Genomic DNA, 17,836 nt, shown 5'->3' on the forward strand with positions numbered 1-17,836 from the left:
CACTACCAGCAAGTGGTTCAAAAACTACTTTTGTTAACTACCCTGCTTAGCTTAAGAGACAGGAGATCAGACAAGGAGTAGTTAAAAGAAAGATGCAACAGATTTTAAGGTTTTGGGCCACCTTCTGGTCTCATTTACACATAACCTACTGCACTGGATTACAGTCTTGTGACTAGATACAAAAATGGTGAAATATTAATATTTAAATTACCTCATTTATGAAAATTAATTCCTTGCTCTGTCAGATTAGCCTAAACTCTCTTCTCCATTTCTTTTAAATAATACATATGAAGGCAAGGTTTCAAAGAACCATTAATGCAGAAAGATTTTACATGTGCATCTCAATGTATGGCAGTGCACACACATACATTTTTATTTTGCAAATGAATTGCTGGGAGAAAAGAATTGTTTCATACAGAATTTATGCTGCCACAGATAAAAATGAGAAGGTGCTTAGAAGAAGCCACTCTGATATATACAAGCAGAAGATCTGGCTGCCTGTGCACTTTCCGCATACAAGAACTACAATACACTTGCCTCCCTTGTTTTCTGTTGCAGTTACATGACACGATCATGAATATACAGCACATGTGCATGTTCGTTTCATGTCCGTTTAGAATCCATGGCTAGTGAAGACATTCAGCTGATGCTTTGCAGCTGAAAAGCTCAGAATTAACTTCTTTTCCTAAAGCAAAACGATTGTACTTACATTCTTCAGTTACCTGCAAGCACATTGAAATAACACTTGCTTTTTTTGAGATAATTAAAAACTCTCCATTTACATCTTGGGTATTTCACTGTGTCTCCCACACCTGACATCTGTCAGTCACTTCTCTAGATAAGGATGACCTCTGTGAAATTCTCTGCTCATCAAATTGGAAAAAGTGGGGAATGAAGAGGTGTAAAACCAAGATACAGTGAGAGACACTAGATGGAGGGGAAAAAAAAAAAAGCATAATGAGAGTGGTGGCAAACAAGATAAATCCTAGAATCCAGATGTCAAAGAGGCAAAACAAATGTCAAATTAAAAATGCAGCTTTTGCTGAGCGGAGCAGAAAGGAAATTAGAAATGTAACTAAATACACAAACCTGGGCATTCCCCTTTGGTAAAAGATGTGGTATTTGCAAGCATGCAACAGCCTGTCTTCCTGTTTTGGCACACTGCTTAAACCCTGGCCTTCATAAAATGCATGAACTTTCATGTGCCTGCTACAGGAGCATATATCGGCTCCAATACAGGAAAAAGAATTTGACTTTTACCTTGGAACTGATTGACCTGTTGCACCGGATACGGGCTCCGCTGTTGCTGCAGATGCTGCCGAGGCAAATGTGACTGCTGCTGCAACTGCTGAAAATGAATGAGCGAAAGAAAGCAGAAAAAGATGATTAATTAATTAGCGAGCTGAGAAAGGGGCTGGTGGCAAAAGTACTGCAGCAGAACTGCAGCATTTCTTATCTAGCAAACTGTTCTGGAGAGACAAGCAGAATCATTAGAAGAGTCCTCCTGAGAGCACTTGGGCTACTCAGCACACAGACTCTCTGGTTCAAAAAGGAATAAGCATCGAGGCTAACATCATCTCTCCTTAATAACAACCACTTCATCCCGACCTCTACAGTGTGACCTTAACTGTCTCCAAGCTGAAAGGAGAGGGAGGGATATAAAATAACTTTGCCCACTTATGTCTGAGGGCAACTGTAGCCACACACCCTTTCCTTCGCCCAGCCCTGCCAAAGTCTAGAGGTTTGTGCTCCTGGTACAAGACTTTCCTCCACCTCTGCACTTAAACCACACTGCTGCAAGGAGTACTGCATCCTGACCTGAGCACTGTGGCCTAGGACCATTCCCGAGCCAAACAGAAAGGGCTACTAAGGCACATTTCCTCTTGTGCTTCAGGGAATGATAGTTGGGAAGCAGGTGATTGCAAAATGTCTCCCTCCCTTGATCCAGCCCACACTGTTTCTCCGTGATCATTTTCCATGAATACTCATGCATCTAAACCAGAATCCAGGGCTGATTATAAAAACAAAGAGTGTTTACCAGAGCTTTCAAAGCCTAGGGTATACTTGACTAAGCACTTACTAAAAGGACGTGTCCTGGTGCTTCATCTGCAGCTGTACAAATACTGTGTCCAAACCCAACGATGTGTAACGAAGGTAAGAGAACGGCAAAGATTGGAAAGAGCAAGTACTAATCCCCGTGTTCATAAATGTGTGTTACAAACCATCAAAAGGATAAAGGGAACCTTGTTAGGCACAAAACACCCAAAAGCTAGGAGCCTGAGGACTGTGACTTTGTCACTTTTCATCTATGCCAGCACACTTGACAGCCTCAGCCCTGTGGTTTTTCAACACTTTCAGGTTTGCCTCCAGCAGCCAAGACAGCGACTGGCTCTCAGCTTTATGCAGTTGAATCGACCTAATCCACGATGGGCGAACGTGACTGCATCTTCACTCTTCTGCACTTGTTCACCCCTGAACTGCTTCATGCATCTTTATCCTGAATATTTCTAGGAGCATCCTTCCTCTTCACTGGGGGTGAATTTTTCTGTTTCTCAGGAGGACCACGAGAAGAGGGGAAGGCTATCAGTATGCCTGTGGCTATACAACATGCACAAGTTCTAACACAAATTAAAGCAGACCCCAGGTCTTAAGCTGTATTTCTCCAGCAAGAGAGCTGAAGCCAAGCTTAAAGCAGCTACAGACCCCTCAGAACATTACCTAGGTAACACTGGGGGACTGCAAGTTTAAACTTGGGTATGAACTTACAGGCACGGAACAGTGTGACTTCCCACTGACTTTCTCCTGGGTTGCTTTTAAACTACAGCTGAGTTAAACACGCGCAAGACATCACCATTCAGACTGGGTAATTTAATGTTTACATCGCAAAGCCCGAGAGCTCCACAAGCCAGGTGACAGGCTCCAGTGCAGCAGTTCCACGCTGCCACTGCACGGGCTGGTTTTACTGTTCTCCCACTTCAGCCTCTGGTTCCCCCCTTAATGGTGCCCTCCCTTGTGCTAACATAATTGCTCATACCAGTACATGATAAACCAGATTAAAGAACTGAGCTGGGTAAACACTAACGTTTTTTCTTTGCCAGGTTACTTTTAACCCGTGTCAGTTCTTTGTCCCAGATCACTGCACAGCTGTATGTAGCTTTTGCCAGCGCAAGACCAGTCAGAGGTAGGGAAGAGGACCAGCAACTGTAGCTGTAGCAGTTTGCTTCTGCCAGAGTAAATGCACCATGAGATACCAGGTTAAGAGCTAACCTCTCTGGTGTCTAAAATCCCATGAGACCGTCAAGCCCATCACTGGGAACGTGGGTGATATTTGCCAAGCTTATGGTAGGACTGAGACAGATGCCTCTTCTTGGATAAGCATTGCTGAAATACTATGATAGGAGCCACCAAAACACAGAAGGGAAGGCTGGTATTGCACTGTCTCGCGCTCGTGCCGTCATACCTGTGTGTGCTGCAGTGCCTGAGACAAACGGGTACTGTACCTGCTCGGCTAGGATCTGCTGCTGCTGCTGCCTTTGCTCTCTTAGAAACTGCTGTTTCTGCTGCTCTATCACGTGGAGCTGGGCTCTCTGCTCAATCAGCATCTGCTTCATGATGGCTGCTTGAGGTTGATTTCCTAGGAAGGGACCCCCCGAGCTCGTGCCCGTGACCACGCTGCTGGAGCCGGGTGGGACTGAAGGCTGCATGGGCCCCGTGGTCCGGGACAGCCCCACTTGATGCTGCTCCTGCGCAAAGAGAGAGAGAAGGCCTTGTTACTCGGGGTGCTCCACCGGCACGGGAAGTTATGGCTCATTAACAAGAGACGTTGACTCTGGGGGTGAAGACTGGAGCTTGACGGAGGTAAGAGTCCTCGGAAAGAGGCTCGTGGCCGTGCCACGGGCTGCTCCTCGCAGGCAGCAGGTGGCAGGTTCCCCTTCTCTCCTGGAGGTCAAGCCCACTCAGATAAAGCAAGAGCACTTTTCAGTTCATTAATAGCAAATAAATAAAGCTGCGTACTAGGTTTAATTTCATTCAGGATACGCAGCTTCAGAGTTTTTCTAAAATTCTTCCCCCTTATCATGGAGCCAAGCATATTTTCTCTCCCTTTCTGCTGCCCTTTCCCCGTAACAGCAGTTCCGCAGTCACCCGGAGTGAGGAGCGGAGGTTTTGGGTGCACGCAAACAACGGCAGGAGCCGGCTGCATTAATTCCGCCTACATTGCACCCCAGTCGCAGGATTTAACCACAAAACGTGTTTAAGCTTTCCCTCCCCCAGCGAGGGGCCAAAGCCTGAGAGGCCGCAGGGCACATGGTGCCACCGGCACCCTCTCCCAAACCCACCCTGCTCTGCGTTTCCAATCCAGTTTGCTACCTTGGAGTGCAGGGACACGGAGCCGGAGCAGGCACGGGTAAGCCTCGGCACCCCGGCGGGCAGCGCGCCGCTCTGCCGGCCCGCACCGCTGGCACCCCAGCGCGGTGCCCGGGGAGGCTGCGGCCACCTGCGCCACCGCCCGCCGGCAGGTGGCGCTGCCCGCCCGCGGCCCGGCCCGCCCGGTGGGGGCACGGCGCGGCGGGGCGGGACCGGGCTCCCCCCGCTGCGGGCAGGGGGGGGCGGGGGACACCGGGAGCGGCGGGCAGCGCTGCCGGGGGGCACCCAGAGACACCCCCCCCCCGGGCCGGCGCCAGGCTGCCCCGCTGCCGGGGCAGAAGCAACCCCACGGCCACCAGCGCCCCCGCAGCGCTCCGGAGGGGCCCTGCCCCGAGGCGGGGGGAACAAACAACGCGGGGGGGTGGGTCGACGGCAAAGCAGCAGGTGCAGCGCTGTGCCCCCACGCCTGTAGGTCCAGGTACTCCTCGGTGTAAAAGAGCGTGAAGGGTTTCTCTTGTGCCCCCCAGCCGCTGGCCCCGCAGCAGGGTCGGCAGCGGGGACCCGCCGGGGTGACGCCGCAGCCCGCGTTCGGCCGGTGCGGGACCCCCGGGCCGGCGCCCCCCGCCCCCAGCCTGGGGGTGCGGAACGCCGTGGGGAGCCCTGGCGGGCCGCCCGCAGCGCAAACCACCCGTGCGAGAGCTGCTCCGGGCCAGGAGCACCGGTCGGCAGCACACAGGGGTCTGTGGCGATGGCAGCCCCCCCGCCTCTGCTGGGCTGAGCACGCCGGGGCCGGCGCTGCGGAGCGCTGCTTGCCCGGCAGGACCGGCCTCGACGTGTGCTCCTTAGAAGCTCCTTAATTGTTTTATAGAGACGGGTACTAATTCAAAAGCACTAACTCGACGGAAAGGATCTCTGTCACTTGAGGGTCCTTTGGGCAAAGCTTGCCAGGGTGAGGTTTGGGATTCTTCTGCTTCATTGACGGTTTGAGTTACGTCAATTACCGTGTGATTGAGAATGTATAGAAAAGTAATCTTATGACGGCCACGCCAACCCAGTCAATGCACGGGTTAAAATCAATGCTCGAGTGTACCTTTGGAAATTAGGATCAGCCTTTCTGCATGAAGGTCAGGTTTTCAAGGAGCCTTCCGAGGAAATAACAAGAAAATACAATTTGTCCACATCTCTGCTTTGCACAGATATTCCCTGAAGGGCTCTCTGCTGAAAGGCAGCTCTCTGGTATTTAGGTTCTCTCTCTTAACATCTGCCCTTGTTTGAAAGTTCCCTCCCCACACTCTTCCCACTTCTCCCCTGGCCCCATCTCACACTGCACTTTACAGCCCGGCGAAGCGCGGTGCCCGCAGCACCGCGAGGGCTGTGGCAGCTGCTGGGGTGTCCCCGAGCCGGGGTCAGGGAATCGCACCCGCCATGGATCCCTCAGCAGCTCTCGCACCGAGCCCTTTCACCCAGCCCTGGCGCTGGGCTCCGGCTGGCTTTTCTTGGGGAGGGGACACAGACATCATCTGTCTCCAGCCGAGCCGACGGTAAAGGCTTTTTCCTACCACCCCCTGGCCCTCCCCCGACTTCTGATGAAGTCATCAAGCTACAGATTGCATAACTGATGCACAGGACTATCTTGTGTTATACTGGGAGACAGGCCAACTGCTTCCATTTATAGACGAAAGCAATGCCACGCTGCCAAATAATGGAGCCTTTGCTGCAGCTACTACAAGGAAAAAGAATGGGGGGGGGACGACGACGACGACAACATGAGGACACAGGGACGGACACCCAGGAGCCAAAGGGCATGCTGTGAAGTGACATCGCTTGGAGCTTCCTCTGCTGAGCCTCAGCGCACTGCTCCCTGCGGGGCTGAGCCCGAGCCCCCACCGAATGGCCTTCCAAACAATCTTACTGCAGAACTAGTGTCCTGGCGCTCCTGCACACACGGGTACGGCGGAGGGACACAGCCACCCCACCGTAACGCCGCACAAGGCACTCCAGTCTGTATCCTATTACATGGCGAGTTAATTGCAGAGTTTAAAAAGGAAGAAAGCTTCGAAAGGAGCCCCACCCGCTGACATGAGCCCCCTGCACCAGCTGGAGGAAATACGAGGATTAGCACAAAGGTGTTACTTCCAGGGTTGTGCGTTTAGTCACGTCGAGGTACAAGAGTTTACCTACTCATAGCGAAAACTTCCTCTTTCCAGTTTTAATAACAGGTTTAAAGCCAGGCCTTCCTCACCAAGACAGAACACCACCCTCCTACCCAGAATATTTCTTCTCCTTTCCATTTTTTTTTTTGGCAAAAACACTTCCCAACCGATGATGAAAGGCCCCGGTGACATCACTGGGAGCAGCCCTGGGTTGTGTGTCCTGAAAACTGGAGCAGAGCCCCGGCAAAAGGTCTCCACAGGCAGGAAAATGCTCCCTAGCACCTGGGAGCAGAGCTCTTTACCAAGAGCACCTCTGCAGCCTGGCAGTGCCGCTGTTAACCTCCAAGGCAGGGTTGCGCAGCTCTGCCCAGCCCTGGCAGCGGTGTGGGGCCACGTATGCTTGTGGGTTGCTTCAGTTACCCAGCCATGGTGTGCACACCCACCCTCCTTCCACTGTTCCCTCCGGAGGTCCAGCATGGAGATGAAACCTGGAAGCAGGCTGGGGGATACGTGTGTGTGGCTGGGAATCGGTGATGAAAGAAGCAATGCTGGGCTTTACGTGGCCGCCTCTTACACACCATTGCCTGCTCCAGGCCTGGGTGCAGTCTCACCACAAGAGCCGAGCACCAAGTCAAGCAACTCGGGCTAAGTGCAGCACTTACACAGCTATAGAGCTTCAAACCCAAACTGATCCAAGCTTCGCTGACAGTGCTCTGAGCTCCTGCTCTGCCTGCCAGCCCCCTCCATCCTCCCACTGCAACCTGAGCCTTCCCGCCCCTAGAGCTCCTCTCATTCCTTACCTCCCCTTTCTCCTTCCTACACACCCTGCCTCTGCATTTTCCTTCCTCCACCAACTGGCGCTGCTGCCTTTTCACCCTCCAGACACCCTCATCAACTCCCCTGCTCACCGGCTGCTGGCACCACATCACCTCCGCAGCCGACTGCGCTGGTACCCAGCGGCCCATGCCCACGGCCTGACTCACCTGTGACTCAGGCTGTCATCTCTCCGGAGGGATCCCCAGCAGCAAGGGGACAACCCAGCTCCTTTCCCCAGGGCCCTGTGCCCCTGTGCATGTGGGCACATGCTGCAGGGGTGCCCTGCATGGGTGTAGGCATGTAGTCCGTGTAAAGAGTGATGAGATGTCCTGGAATGGGAAACACGTGCAGTATTCTCAGCCTGTCTCTCATCAGCCTGTTACATCTGGGAAGAAGGTATAGTGTGACTTCTGATTTTTCACTGTGGCTATTTTCAACAGCACCCAAAGCCACTGTGTGCTACTCACAGGCTGCAAACAGCTCTCTCCTGATAACAGTGGCTGGTGCAGACACATGCTTCAGTCGGGAACAGAGAAGCTGCAGCTCCACTGCGAGGTCCTCACCGAGGGCCAGATGAAGCCAAGAGGCTGCTTATGTGAGGAGGGACGGCGGCAAGAGCTTTTCACCTGATGCAGCCATGCTGCTGAGCAAGTTCAAACACACGTGCTGGCTCTGGCTAAGCCTCCCAGGGACCTTGCCAGGACCCCTCCTGCCTCTGCAGCCTCAGCCACCTGCTTTTAAAGCAGGCCAGGGCCCAAACCAAGTGCTTGGCCCCTGGGAGACTCACCAGGTATTGAAAGAGCCAAGCTGCTATTTGCAGAGCCAAAAAAGAGCCACGATTTCCAAATGGTCAGCATAGCACATCTGGACAGGTTTGTATAGTTGCAGAGCACCCAGTAAGATGAACTTCTGTAGGGATCTGGCTGCTTAGTTAACGCCTACACAGGAGTCGCCCTCTGTTGATAATCTGCTCCTGAGTGACAGGAGGATAAATCCTGTGTCCTCCCAGTGTATTTCCAAGGATCTACTGGTGTGAGGGAATCCTCTGCAGGAGTTCAGGGGTGATGTGTGTGCATACATGCACAGTTATGCACAGTAAACATAAGTGACTCTAAAAAGAGAACAAAAGGGAGTGGAAAAGGTATTTTCCTCTGTCTCAAATCTTATATGCCTCTTCCTGATCATGCAGTGATTTATTCCTTCCGTACGTTATTCAATCTCCCAACTGCAGCTAAAAGCAATCACACAATTTTCTTTCAGAACAAGCAGAACAACCACCAGCTGACGCCCTGAGAGCCGGGCAGCTGGGTGCAGGTAAGTGCAGGCAGGGACCAGCCAAGCTTACTCAGCTGATCTGATCCATGCTGATCTGTGGTGATCAGAGCCTTTGGGCATGGGGAGCCGGCTCTGCTCCTGCGGAAGGCCAGGGGAGCAGAGCGGGACCCCAGGGTAAGGGGGGGCTGTTCCAGGCAACTGCTAGCAGAAACCTACGGCCAAAGGGTTTTCCACATCTGGGAACAAAGTGTTTCCCAAAAAGCTGAGGGAAGCAGAGACTTGAAAGTAGGGTCTTAGTGTGACGATTGGACATAAATTCACTGTGCTGTTCTGTGGTATGTGAACTAATGCAATCCTTGAATATACAAAGAGCAGAAGAGCAAACAGAAGCCAGGAGGTGGCTTATCCTGCATACCGCATTAAAAGAACGATACTAGAAAAATATATACAATCACACATCTACATTTAGAGTCAGAGCAGAAAAAGAAGACACAAAAATTATTTGAGCCAGAAAGTGTCTGCCAGTGAGTGACTTAAAGAGCTCAATCCATTTAGCTTACCACAAAGAAAACTGAGAGATGCTTTGACCATGGCCTATAAAAATACCTTCACAAGGGAAGAAATCCTTTAAAGAGTTCGTTTATCCAGTGAAGAAGGCAAAACCAGATACAAGGGCTGGAAGCTGAAGACAGATTCAAATCAGAAAGAAGAATCACATTTTTACACTATGATTTCATTACCCATCAGAAATGGCAGATCTCCACATTTTGATGTCTTCAAGGATGACAGCCTTTCTGGATAAACACAACTTAGCGGTGTGATTGAACGGCCTGCAGTGTACACGATAGAACAGCACCGCCTGCCCTTAGCTCCGTGCAGCTCCGAGCTGCTCTCCCTGGCACGGCAGAGGCAGCTGGCCCTGCTGCATCCCGCTGCTGCTGGGCTGGCAGGCACCGCGCCGCTGTCGCGGGGCTCTCAGGTACTGCCCGCCTGCCTCTGTGTGCGCGTATGCATGCACATGCCAAAAAAGGGGGTCTCCAACCTGTTATTTGGATCAAAAATATTATCCGTTTCCATATACTACATCACATTTAAACATCGTCTCTATCTAGTGTTTTCGGAGCAGCCTGAAAGCATGTTCCTATATTCCCCCAGAAATATTTCTATTAAATTCCTTGTAATGTTGTTACTTATTGCGTCTGGCAGGGATCTTAATCCCTCTCTCTAAATCAGGTTGCCCAAAGCCAAGCCACCTTTCTTCACAGGACAGCACCATCTGACAGACTAAGGGAATTACAAATCCATTCATTTTGGACTTCCCCCCTGCCCTTCCCTTAAAAAAGCCAGCATACAGGACGAAGGGACGGAATATGCTGGTTTACAACTCCAACCCCGGCAGCAGGCTCTGCAGAGCCGACTGCTTCACCTATTCCTCTGTCATCCAGGCTCACGGATGGGCTACAAACCTCTCTTCTCTCCCCGGCCCCCGGTTGCCATGGTCTTTCCTATAGTATCTGAGTGAACAAGATCCCTCTGTTTGACACCAGACCTCCGCATGCAGCCAATTTGTTTTCCTTTCACCTCCCCTCGCCTGCATCTCTCCTCCCTGTGTTTTCGATACAGTTTAGTCTTTCCACAGAACAAACAGGATCTGTCAAACTATTACTTCTGTGTATTTTATTTTGTTCATCAGAGGGACTAATTTCTTCATTTCTGGTGACGAAGCAGATAACAAAGGGTTCTAAAACGAGCAACTGTTTTTCTAACACCATGGAAGAGCTAAAGACCATCAGAAATTCATCTCAAAGACTGTAGAGGCAGGAGGGGCCGTGGTTTTACCAGGTGGCACCAGAAGCCCTGCCTCCCCATGCACCCACTTCTGCTTCAGCACAGTGGTTTGACTCCACAAATCCTGAGCACCGCTGGTAGGATTCAGAAATGCAGCATTTCAACAGAATGCTACCCAACTTCACCCAGCGTCGTTAAACCAGGCTCATTTCCTATTTTACAAATAACAACTCTGGCTTTTTCTCCCCTCCCCCAAGAAAGAAATCTTTGCAGGGGCAATCACTCCTGCTTTTCAGTTTTGTTTATCCTCAGTTTCATCAGCTAGTTCCAAGGTACAGAGCATAACAATATAACGGTTGGGTTTGTGCGCTGAGGGAGAAGTGATCATTTATCGCAAATAACTAGTTTCCTTGTAATTGCAATTTTTTATTGGTCTTATTATTTTTAGGAGGGAAAAAGCGAATCAGCCCAAATTAAACCCAGAACAGCCTCTTTACAGGTATCTCTTAAAAAAAAGGGAGAAATAAGTATACACATGTAAAAATATTTGTGAAGTGTCAAATTAAGATGAGCTCTTCTTATTTGCTTTAATGAGTTACAAGTCCTGGCTCCAGCAGAGTCTCTTGCAAGGATGTGGTTATCACCTAGTACCTGCTTGGGAATCTATGGGACGTGAACCTCGCAGTCCCCTGCAGGTCCCCATGGATATGCCCCACACACCGTGTATGGCAGGGGGCTTGTGAGTGTGCTGCCAGCTGGCCGGGAGAGGCTGAGACCCGAGCAGGCACAGAGCCTGCGCAACTCCGGCAAGTCTGTAGGGCGGCCGGGGCAGCTTCTGATGCTCCCACCCAGCCCCTGCGATGGAAACGAATCCTCCTGCTCTGCAATCTCACCTGCTCTTGAGCCGTTTGCACCAGTGTTCATGGTCCAGCGAAATGCTATTTTACATAATTTTCTTGCAGGAGTGAACTAATGGGGTTAATCAAGCCATTAATTTGACCCGCACAGGGAACGGCTGCACAGACAAGTCTCTGTGAGGCAAGCCCGGGTGTGGTTTCACAGCGCATCGGTTACTCAGAGGTTACTCCCACGTGTGGCTCCCATCCCACAGAAGTATGGAGCAGCCCTCCTTTCCCTAAAGAGCAGCCACCTGGCACTTGTATTCTGGGGCAGGAGGTCTGAGGGGGCTGCCGACGTGCCGCAGAGCCAGCCCCGACCTGGCCTCTTGGCACCACCTCTGCAGCCGCGCTCTCCAACGCCTGCCCACAGCGGCGGCACCGCTTTCCGAGCTCCAGCCCCCGAGCAGGCAGCCAGGGAAGGAAAGGGGCTGAGAATCTGAAGAAACACCAAAGTGCCCAACCTTATATTTTATGCATATTATGAAGGCTGTAATTACTCCCCTTAAAAACTGCGGGGTGAAGTTGTGCCATCACGGCGTTTCACAGCGTGCCCTACTACTCTGAAAGCAACCTTTGGGGAGCAACAGGCAGGAGAGAGCTGAAAAACCAGCCCACACCATAGAGCATTCCCACACCCTGTCCCCGCTGCCTGCCACCACAGGCTTGGCTGAGGGCTTGCAAAGGTACAAATCAGGCTACTCCACAGGAGCCGAGTGCCCTCTCGGTGCCAGCTTGGCCCTCGCTTGTCCAGTTTCCTGGGGCTTCGGAAGCTGGTCTGGGAGCAAAGTGGAGCGAGAGCTGAGCTCACAGAGGCCGCCAGACCCTGAAGCCGGTGCCTGATAGAAATTCTCCTGCCAAAGTTTTTAGCTTTAATCAATGCCCCCTTCAAATCCATCCTGGAGCAGGAGGGAGGAAAGCTAACGTGAAGCATGAGGACAGATAATCACGGCTGGAGAGCCCCCAGGAAGGGGGGGGGGGGGGGGAGGAGGAGAAGAGAAATGGAAGATGAAAGCAGGCAAATGGTTTAAACAAACAGTCGCACAGGGCGAATGAAAAGGGGGAACAGAGGGAAAATGACACAATAAAAATAAATGCTATAAGAGAAAGAAAAGCTTCTAGCACACACAGGGAAAAATGTGGGGCTTGGAAAAAGCAGAAGTATGAGCCGAAGATGTTCTAATGGAGCTCTCTAGCAGCAAACACCAACCCATTACCAGGAGCCCCTTTCCTTCTAATGGCCTGAGCCTGTATCGCATTAACACCTTGTACCCCATGGAGTTCGCCAGTTGCTGAGGTATTTCACGGAGCCTGGCTTCAGCTCACGCCTGGCAGAAGCTGCCTGAAGTCTCCTGCGGACGATCGCAGAGATTTTTTTTTTACTCTAGGTGAAATTTTGTTAAATTTCCCCTTGCTTGTTTTGTTTGAGCATAAACAAAGGTATTTTTCACACTTAAGGGCGTTTTTCAGATCCGTTTCTCTGTGCTGTGATAAATGAAATCCCTTTCATTTTTAGAAATTCAAACTTGGCACTTGTGTTGCTCCTCAGCAAGCAGCACGTAATTTGCCAAGCCTGAAAGAATCCTGGCTGAGAAGTAAACACAGTGGGCCATATGCTCTCCTTCCCATACACAGAAGGCATCTTACCTCACCTCAAAAATTGGGAAAGGCTGCAATCACCCCATGTCGTTGCTTCTGCCAAGGGGAAAAAAAAAAATCCACAGAAAAATTCAGAGCAAAGGTTTGGGGCTATCGCAAAGTAGCCCTCTTCCTGCATGCCTCCAGGGACCTCCCTTGCCCTGTCACCGATTCTGTCCCTGGCTTCTGGCCTGGCAGAAATGCGGTGAGGGGTCAGGGAGTACGTATGCCACGTCCCTGGTGCTCACAGTAAAGCTGCGTTATCTTTATCGGTATTTCCTGGCCCAACTTGCTTTGCAAGCGAAGAAGCTGCAGAGCACAACTGCTCCTCCTTTAATACCACTCTTTTCTAGCTCGTTCACATCATGCCCTCGTGGGAGGAAGATCATACACCAGAAGGACTCGGGTGAGGTGAGGACTTCTTTCTGCTCCATGCTCATAAGAAACACAGAGGGAGAGCGTGCCATGTACGTGCGGTAACTCAGTTTTCTGGTGGGCTCTGGCAGATGATGAGTGTCACTGATAAAAGCACCAAAGCAGATGCACTGGTGCTTATAAGGAATGGTCATCTCTACAAATTCATGCACAAATTCCATGATCTTCCTCTGTCTGACACGGACTTCAAAGAGCTGGAATAACTCACCTGTCTTTGGTTGCAGGTGCTTGTCTGTGCAGCCTCTGTGCAGGTGGTATTTCAGTCTAAAATCGAGAGCCAAGTGTTTCCAAAAGGTAGCTGGCAATACCAAGGGAAGTGGTCGTCCACTGCAGCTGCCCAGGAAAGCCACGTTATCTTTGCTGTGGTTTCAAATAGCTAGCTGCTGATAAGCTGAGGTGGCTGGGATGGCACACCAGGTTTACGATTTCACAAGCTAGTTCTTTTAACATGCTTGAATCCAGGCTACCCGGATCACTCAGTTCCAGGACTTGAAACTCTCTTGATTTTTCTTCCACCTTGGACATTGTCTTTGTGTTTCCATGGGCCACCCAGCCTTTGTTGTGACATTTAATCTTATTAGCCCTAGCGAAAACTGAGACAAGGTATTCTGATTTGGGCTATGCCTAGGTTGTCTTTAACCTTGGCGTGCTCTTCACTGCATGGTTCCTCCTTTCTCTCCGAGGTCTCCTTTATTTATATGGCTAAGGAAAACTCCACTATTCAATTACTTTCTTTCACAAGGTCTAACTCAGCTCGGCTTTTTGGCAGTACTGACTTTATTTCTAGACTTCCAGGTCTCTAAGGCATAGCTTCCTTTGCTGATCAAGCCCTTATTCACACCGACTGAGGTTTTCTGGATATCCTTGATACCTCTTCTGAGACAATTACTTATCTTTTAAGCTTTAAACTTCCTCTTTTTTTTTTTTTTAACTTCCTCTACACCGTGAATGCTTTTTTTGCCTTCTACTATCCTGCCATCTTCCTAATGCATACTTATGTTCACCAGCTTAACCAGCCCTCACAGCTGCAATCCCAGCTGCCTTTCTGCAGCCTTTGACTCACTCCTCAAGCCCTGCCTTCTCCTGCCTTCACCAGAGACAGGTCTTTGCACAGGATTGTGTTGATCTCTCCCATGAGAGACTTAAAGACAGACATGATCTCCCTCTCCCTCTGCCTGTTTTCCTTTGCATTCTGCCTGGCTCTCCACCCCTGGCCACAGAGGCAGTGGCCTCACCAGCGGTCCCCAGCCCTTCTGCTTGTCCTGGTGACCTCACTGTGTCCTGTCTTATCTCTCTTGCCCCCACCTGCATCCTACTTTTTCATATCTCGCTCTCCTCTTGCTCCTGCCCCTCACAGCACAAGCATGCTTTATCTTCATGCTCTTAAAAGAATAAAATAAAATCCAAACAACCTTTGACTCCAAGCGACTCTCCAGCTCCCCACCCTCGCTCTTCTCACTGTCATCTCTACGCTTATTGAGTGTGCTGCCTATGATTTATACGATTTAGACTGAATTTAGTCTCCATCCCCAACACAGATTCTTTTCCAAACAGGCTTTCCCTTCTCGCCTGTCGCAGAAACCAATATCACAGAGTCTCTAATGTGCTTTGTCTGGCTGCAGCTCCGCACTATTACACTAGGCTCGCTGCCACAGCCTGTCAGCTCCTTCCGGCGCTGCTGACCACACTCTGCTGGAAACCTGGTCCTCCTTTCCCGGTGCTCCTGCTGGACTCCAATGCCTTCAGCTGCTTGCTCAGTGTCACTTGGACTAGTTTGTCACTACTCACCCTCCCACCTGCTGCCATTCTGTGGGTCTGCATCCTCATCCCTCATCTCCTTTCCTTCTCACTCTTACCTCTGAGCAAGCTCACTCTCTGTACACGTTCAAGGACTTTCTCTACACCAGCAACTCACAGACCTACCTCTGTCCCCGGCCAGTTCCCATCTGTTCCAACTAAATTCATGCCCTGCCTCTGGGATCATCTTGTGGCTATCTGTCAGCTCAAGCTCAAAGGCAGCTCTTTTCCTACTCCCTAGGCCTCCTCTCCTTCCTGTTTCTTCAGTCCCCATGGAAAACACCATCACTTGCCTGTCACTCAGCCCAAAACCTGGTTGTCATTTTTGCCTCGGCCCTCCCTGCAGAGTCCCACAGCCAGGCTCTCATCACCTCGCACCCTGACGGTTGCAATCTTACCCTGCTTGCAGACAGCCAGTGCTGCTGCCCAGGTCGTTTTCTTTGCCTGTCATCTTGATTGTGCCATCTCTCTCTTTGCAGCCCTCTCTTGGCTTCCCCTTCTTCTGGATTTCAGCACCCTCCCTTGCTTTCAAATCCAGCTGCAGCATATGCCACCTCACTCATCAGCTCTGATTCACGGCTGAGACTTTCCATCACCCCATCATGACCCGCTCTTTTCCACAGTACATTTTATCTAGAAGTGCCTTCACGCCTTCCTCCCTGCTGGATTTCATTTTGGGGAGGAGATTCTCAAACTCGTACGACTCCGACCCTGAACTCTGCCCCCAGTATAGTTACATTTGTAGAAGTTTGTAGAAATTCCTGTCTCCATGATGTCCAGCAGCCTCTCCTGTTTCCTTGTACTCCCTGGTGTGTTCATCTCCCTGTGTTATCTCTTATCTTACACTTAGGTTGGACATATTTGGGGGGAAGGAAACGTATTTACATCCTGCATCTGCAAGGAGCCCCGTACAATGGGACTCCTAAGCTGTGACTACGACTCAGAGGTGCTACCCACCATAGCACAAGCCGTTACAAATGCAACTTAAACCTGCGTACAGCTAAATATGCTGGTTTATATTCTGCAGGTGGAAGAACACCAACATTTCAATGTGCCCTTGCTCCACTACTTCTTATTTTAAAGGACACAATATTAGGATGAGATATTGTATGCTGAAAAAGTCAGGAAATGCTAAGTTACAGTTCCCACGGCAATTGTAACTCAGCCTCATACGGTAAGGCACAAAGGTTATCACCATATACACTAACAGAGGATGCTGAACACATGCAAAGTGACCAAATTACTGTTGTGGCAGATAACCAGGTCTTTGAACCTCTGTGCAGGTAAAATCTTAGAGGTTTACTGGGCTTTTAGCATTCAGTTCTAGAAACGTGAAGTCCAGCACCCTATAAATAAAAGGTAAGATTATGTTGTACAGCAAGAACTGGACCCAGCAGTAGCTTGTAGCCCTTTTTGCAGTAACACAGCTAATGGCAACAAGAAATATTTCCATTACTTTATGAGCTCTGGTAGCTGTCAACTGAGAGAGGGATCTGCCGATCAGAGAAATCTGGGAAGACATCAGTGTGTCAGAACAAGTGAAAAGACTTGACACAGAGGGCACATTTTTGTCGAGCGATTTGCATTAGCACTTCCGGACAAATTCTACATTTCACATGCAATTCACAAACCAACAGCAGCACTGCTAATTGGTGCAGTTGCCACTCAACTGTGGTACCTTGTTTGAGCTATCACTAACGTGAATGAAGACTACAGACTTCTTTTGAAAAAAATGCAGCAATTATTTTGCAGGCTTTGAGTTGGGTTCTCCCTTCCCCCACTTTCATCCTAATAATTTCATTATCTCAATAACTTAAAAAAGGATCTGGAACAGAAAAAATGCAAACCTCAGAAAAGTCCTGTTGAAGTTACTAAGAAAAAATAAAGCCCGTTTGCAAAGAATGACACCCTTCATTAATGCAACTGTTAGCCATCGGGAATCTGACTGTGCCCCAGAGTGCCAATGCAAAACTACATGTTGATCTGAAAAAATAACAGTAAGTGGCACGCTACTGGTGACTCTGAAAATCCCAGCCTTCAAACCAAGGCTGTGCTCTGCACGCATCTAAATTGCTGATGGGATGACAGAATCTCTCTGCCTCCTCTTAGGTGATATTAGAAGTTATTTAACTGAAAACAGGGACAGAATCTCTCATCCATCATTCTTTATCCTTTGTAAAATCGAGTCTCCTGAGAAAAGGAAAGAGCTTCCATACTGTAGCTTTCTATTACTGCTGCTCAAAATGCTCAGGCAGCTGCGGCTCAGCTGAAGGAAGGTTTGGCTGGCTCCTTTTCGTAAGTTGGACAGCTATTTTTAGGCCATATTTCCTTTAGGCCCCTACAGTGCAAAACCCAAAGGAGCTAATGGGATTGGCAGGTGCATAGATTACTGGTGACCTCCTCTAGCCCAGCGTTCACATTTCCTTACTATATTTTTTTCATAATGCACAGTGAAAAAGGGAACAACCTACAATTAAAGATCTTCCTAGCCAGCCTCGATACCTTTTATATTCAAATCCTCAGTGAGAAACTGATGTGCAATAGCGAAAGATGGAACAGCATGAGAAAAACTATGCAGATGCACCTAGAGCTAAATAAATCTAAATCAGAACTTCATTTCTAATGGAGTATTTTGGTTGCATCTCTACAGACAAATGGGTATCTGTAACGTAA

At 49.8% G+C, this 17,836-nt stretch overlaps 1 protein-coding gene across 1 annotated transcript in view; it reads right to left on the reverse strand.

The window, feature by feature from the left end:
• MAML3 (mastermind like transcriptional coactivator 3) overlaps positions 1–17,836 on the reverse strand; it is a 253,261-nt gene that overhangs the window by 7,082 nt on the left and 228,343 nt on the right. Inside the window, 2 exon segments of the mRNA XM_055795233.1 lie at positions 1,261–1,348; positions 3,501–3,743. Of these exon segments, the coding sequence (XP_055651208.1) occupies positions 1,261–1,348; positions 3,501–3,743 (331 nt within the window).

Source organism: Falco peregrinus, chromosome 2 (assembly GCF_023634155.1).
Source record: "Falco peregrinus isolate bFalPer1 chromosome 2, bFalPer1.pri, whole genome shotgun sequence".
Taxonomy (NCBI): Eukaryota; Metazoa; Chordata; class Aves; order Falconiformes; family Falconidae; genus Falco; species Falco peregrinus.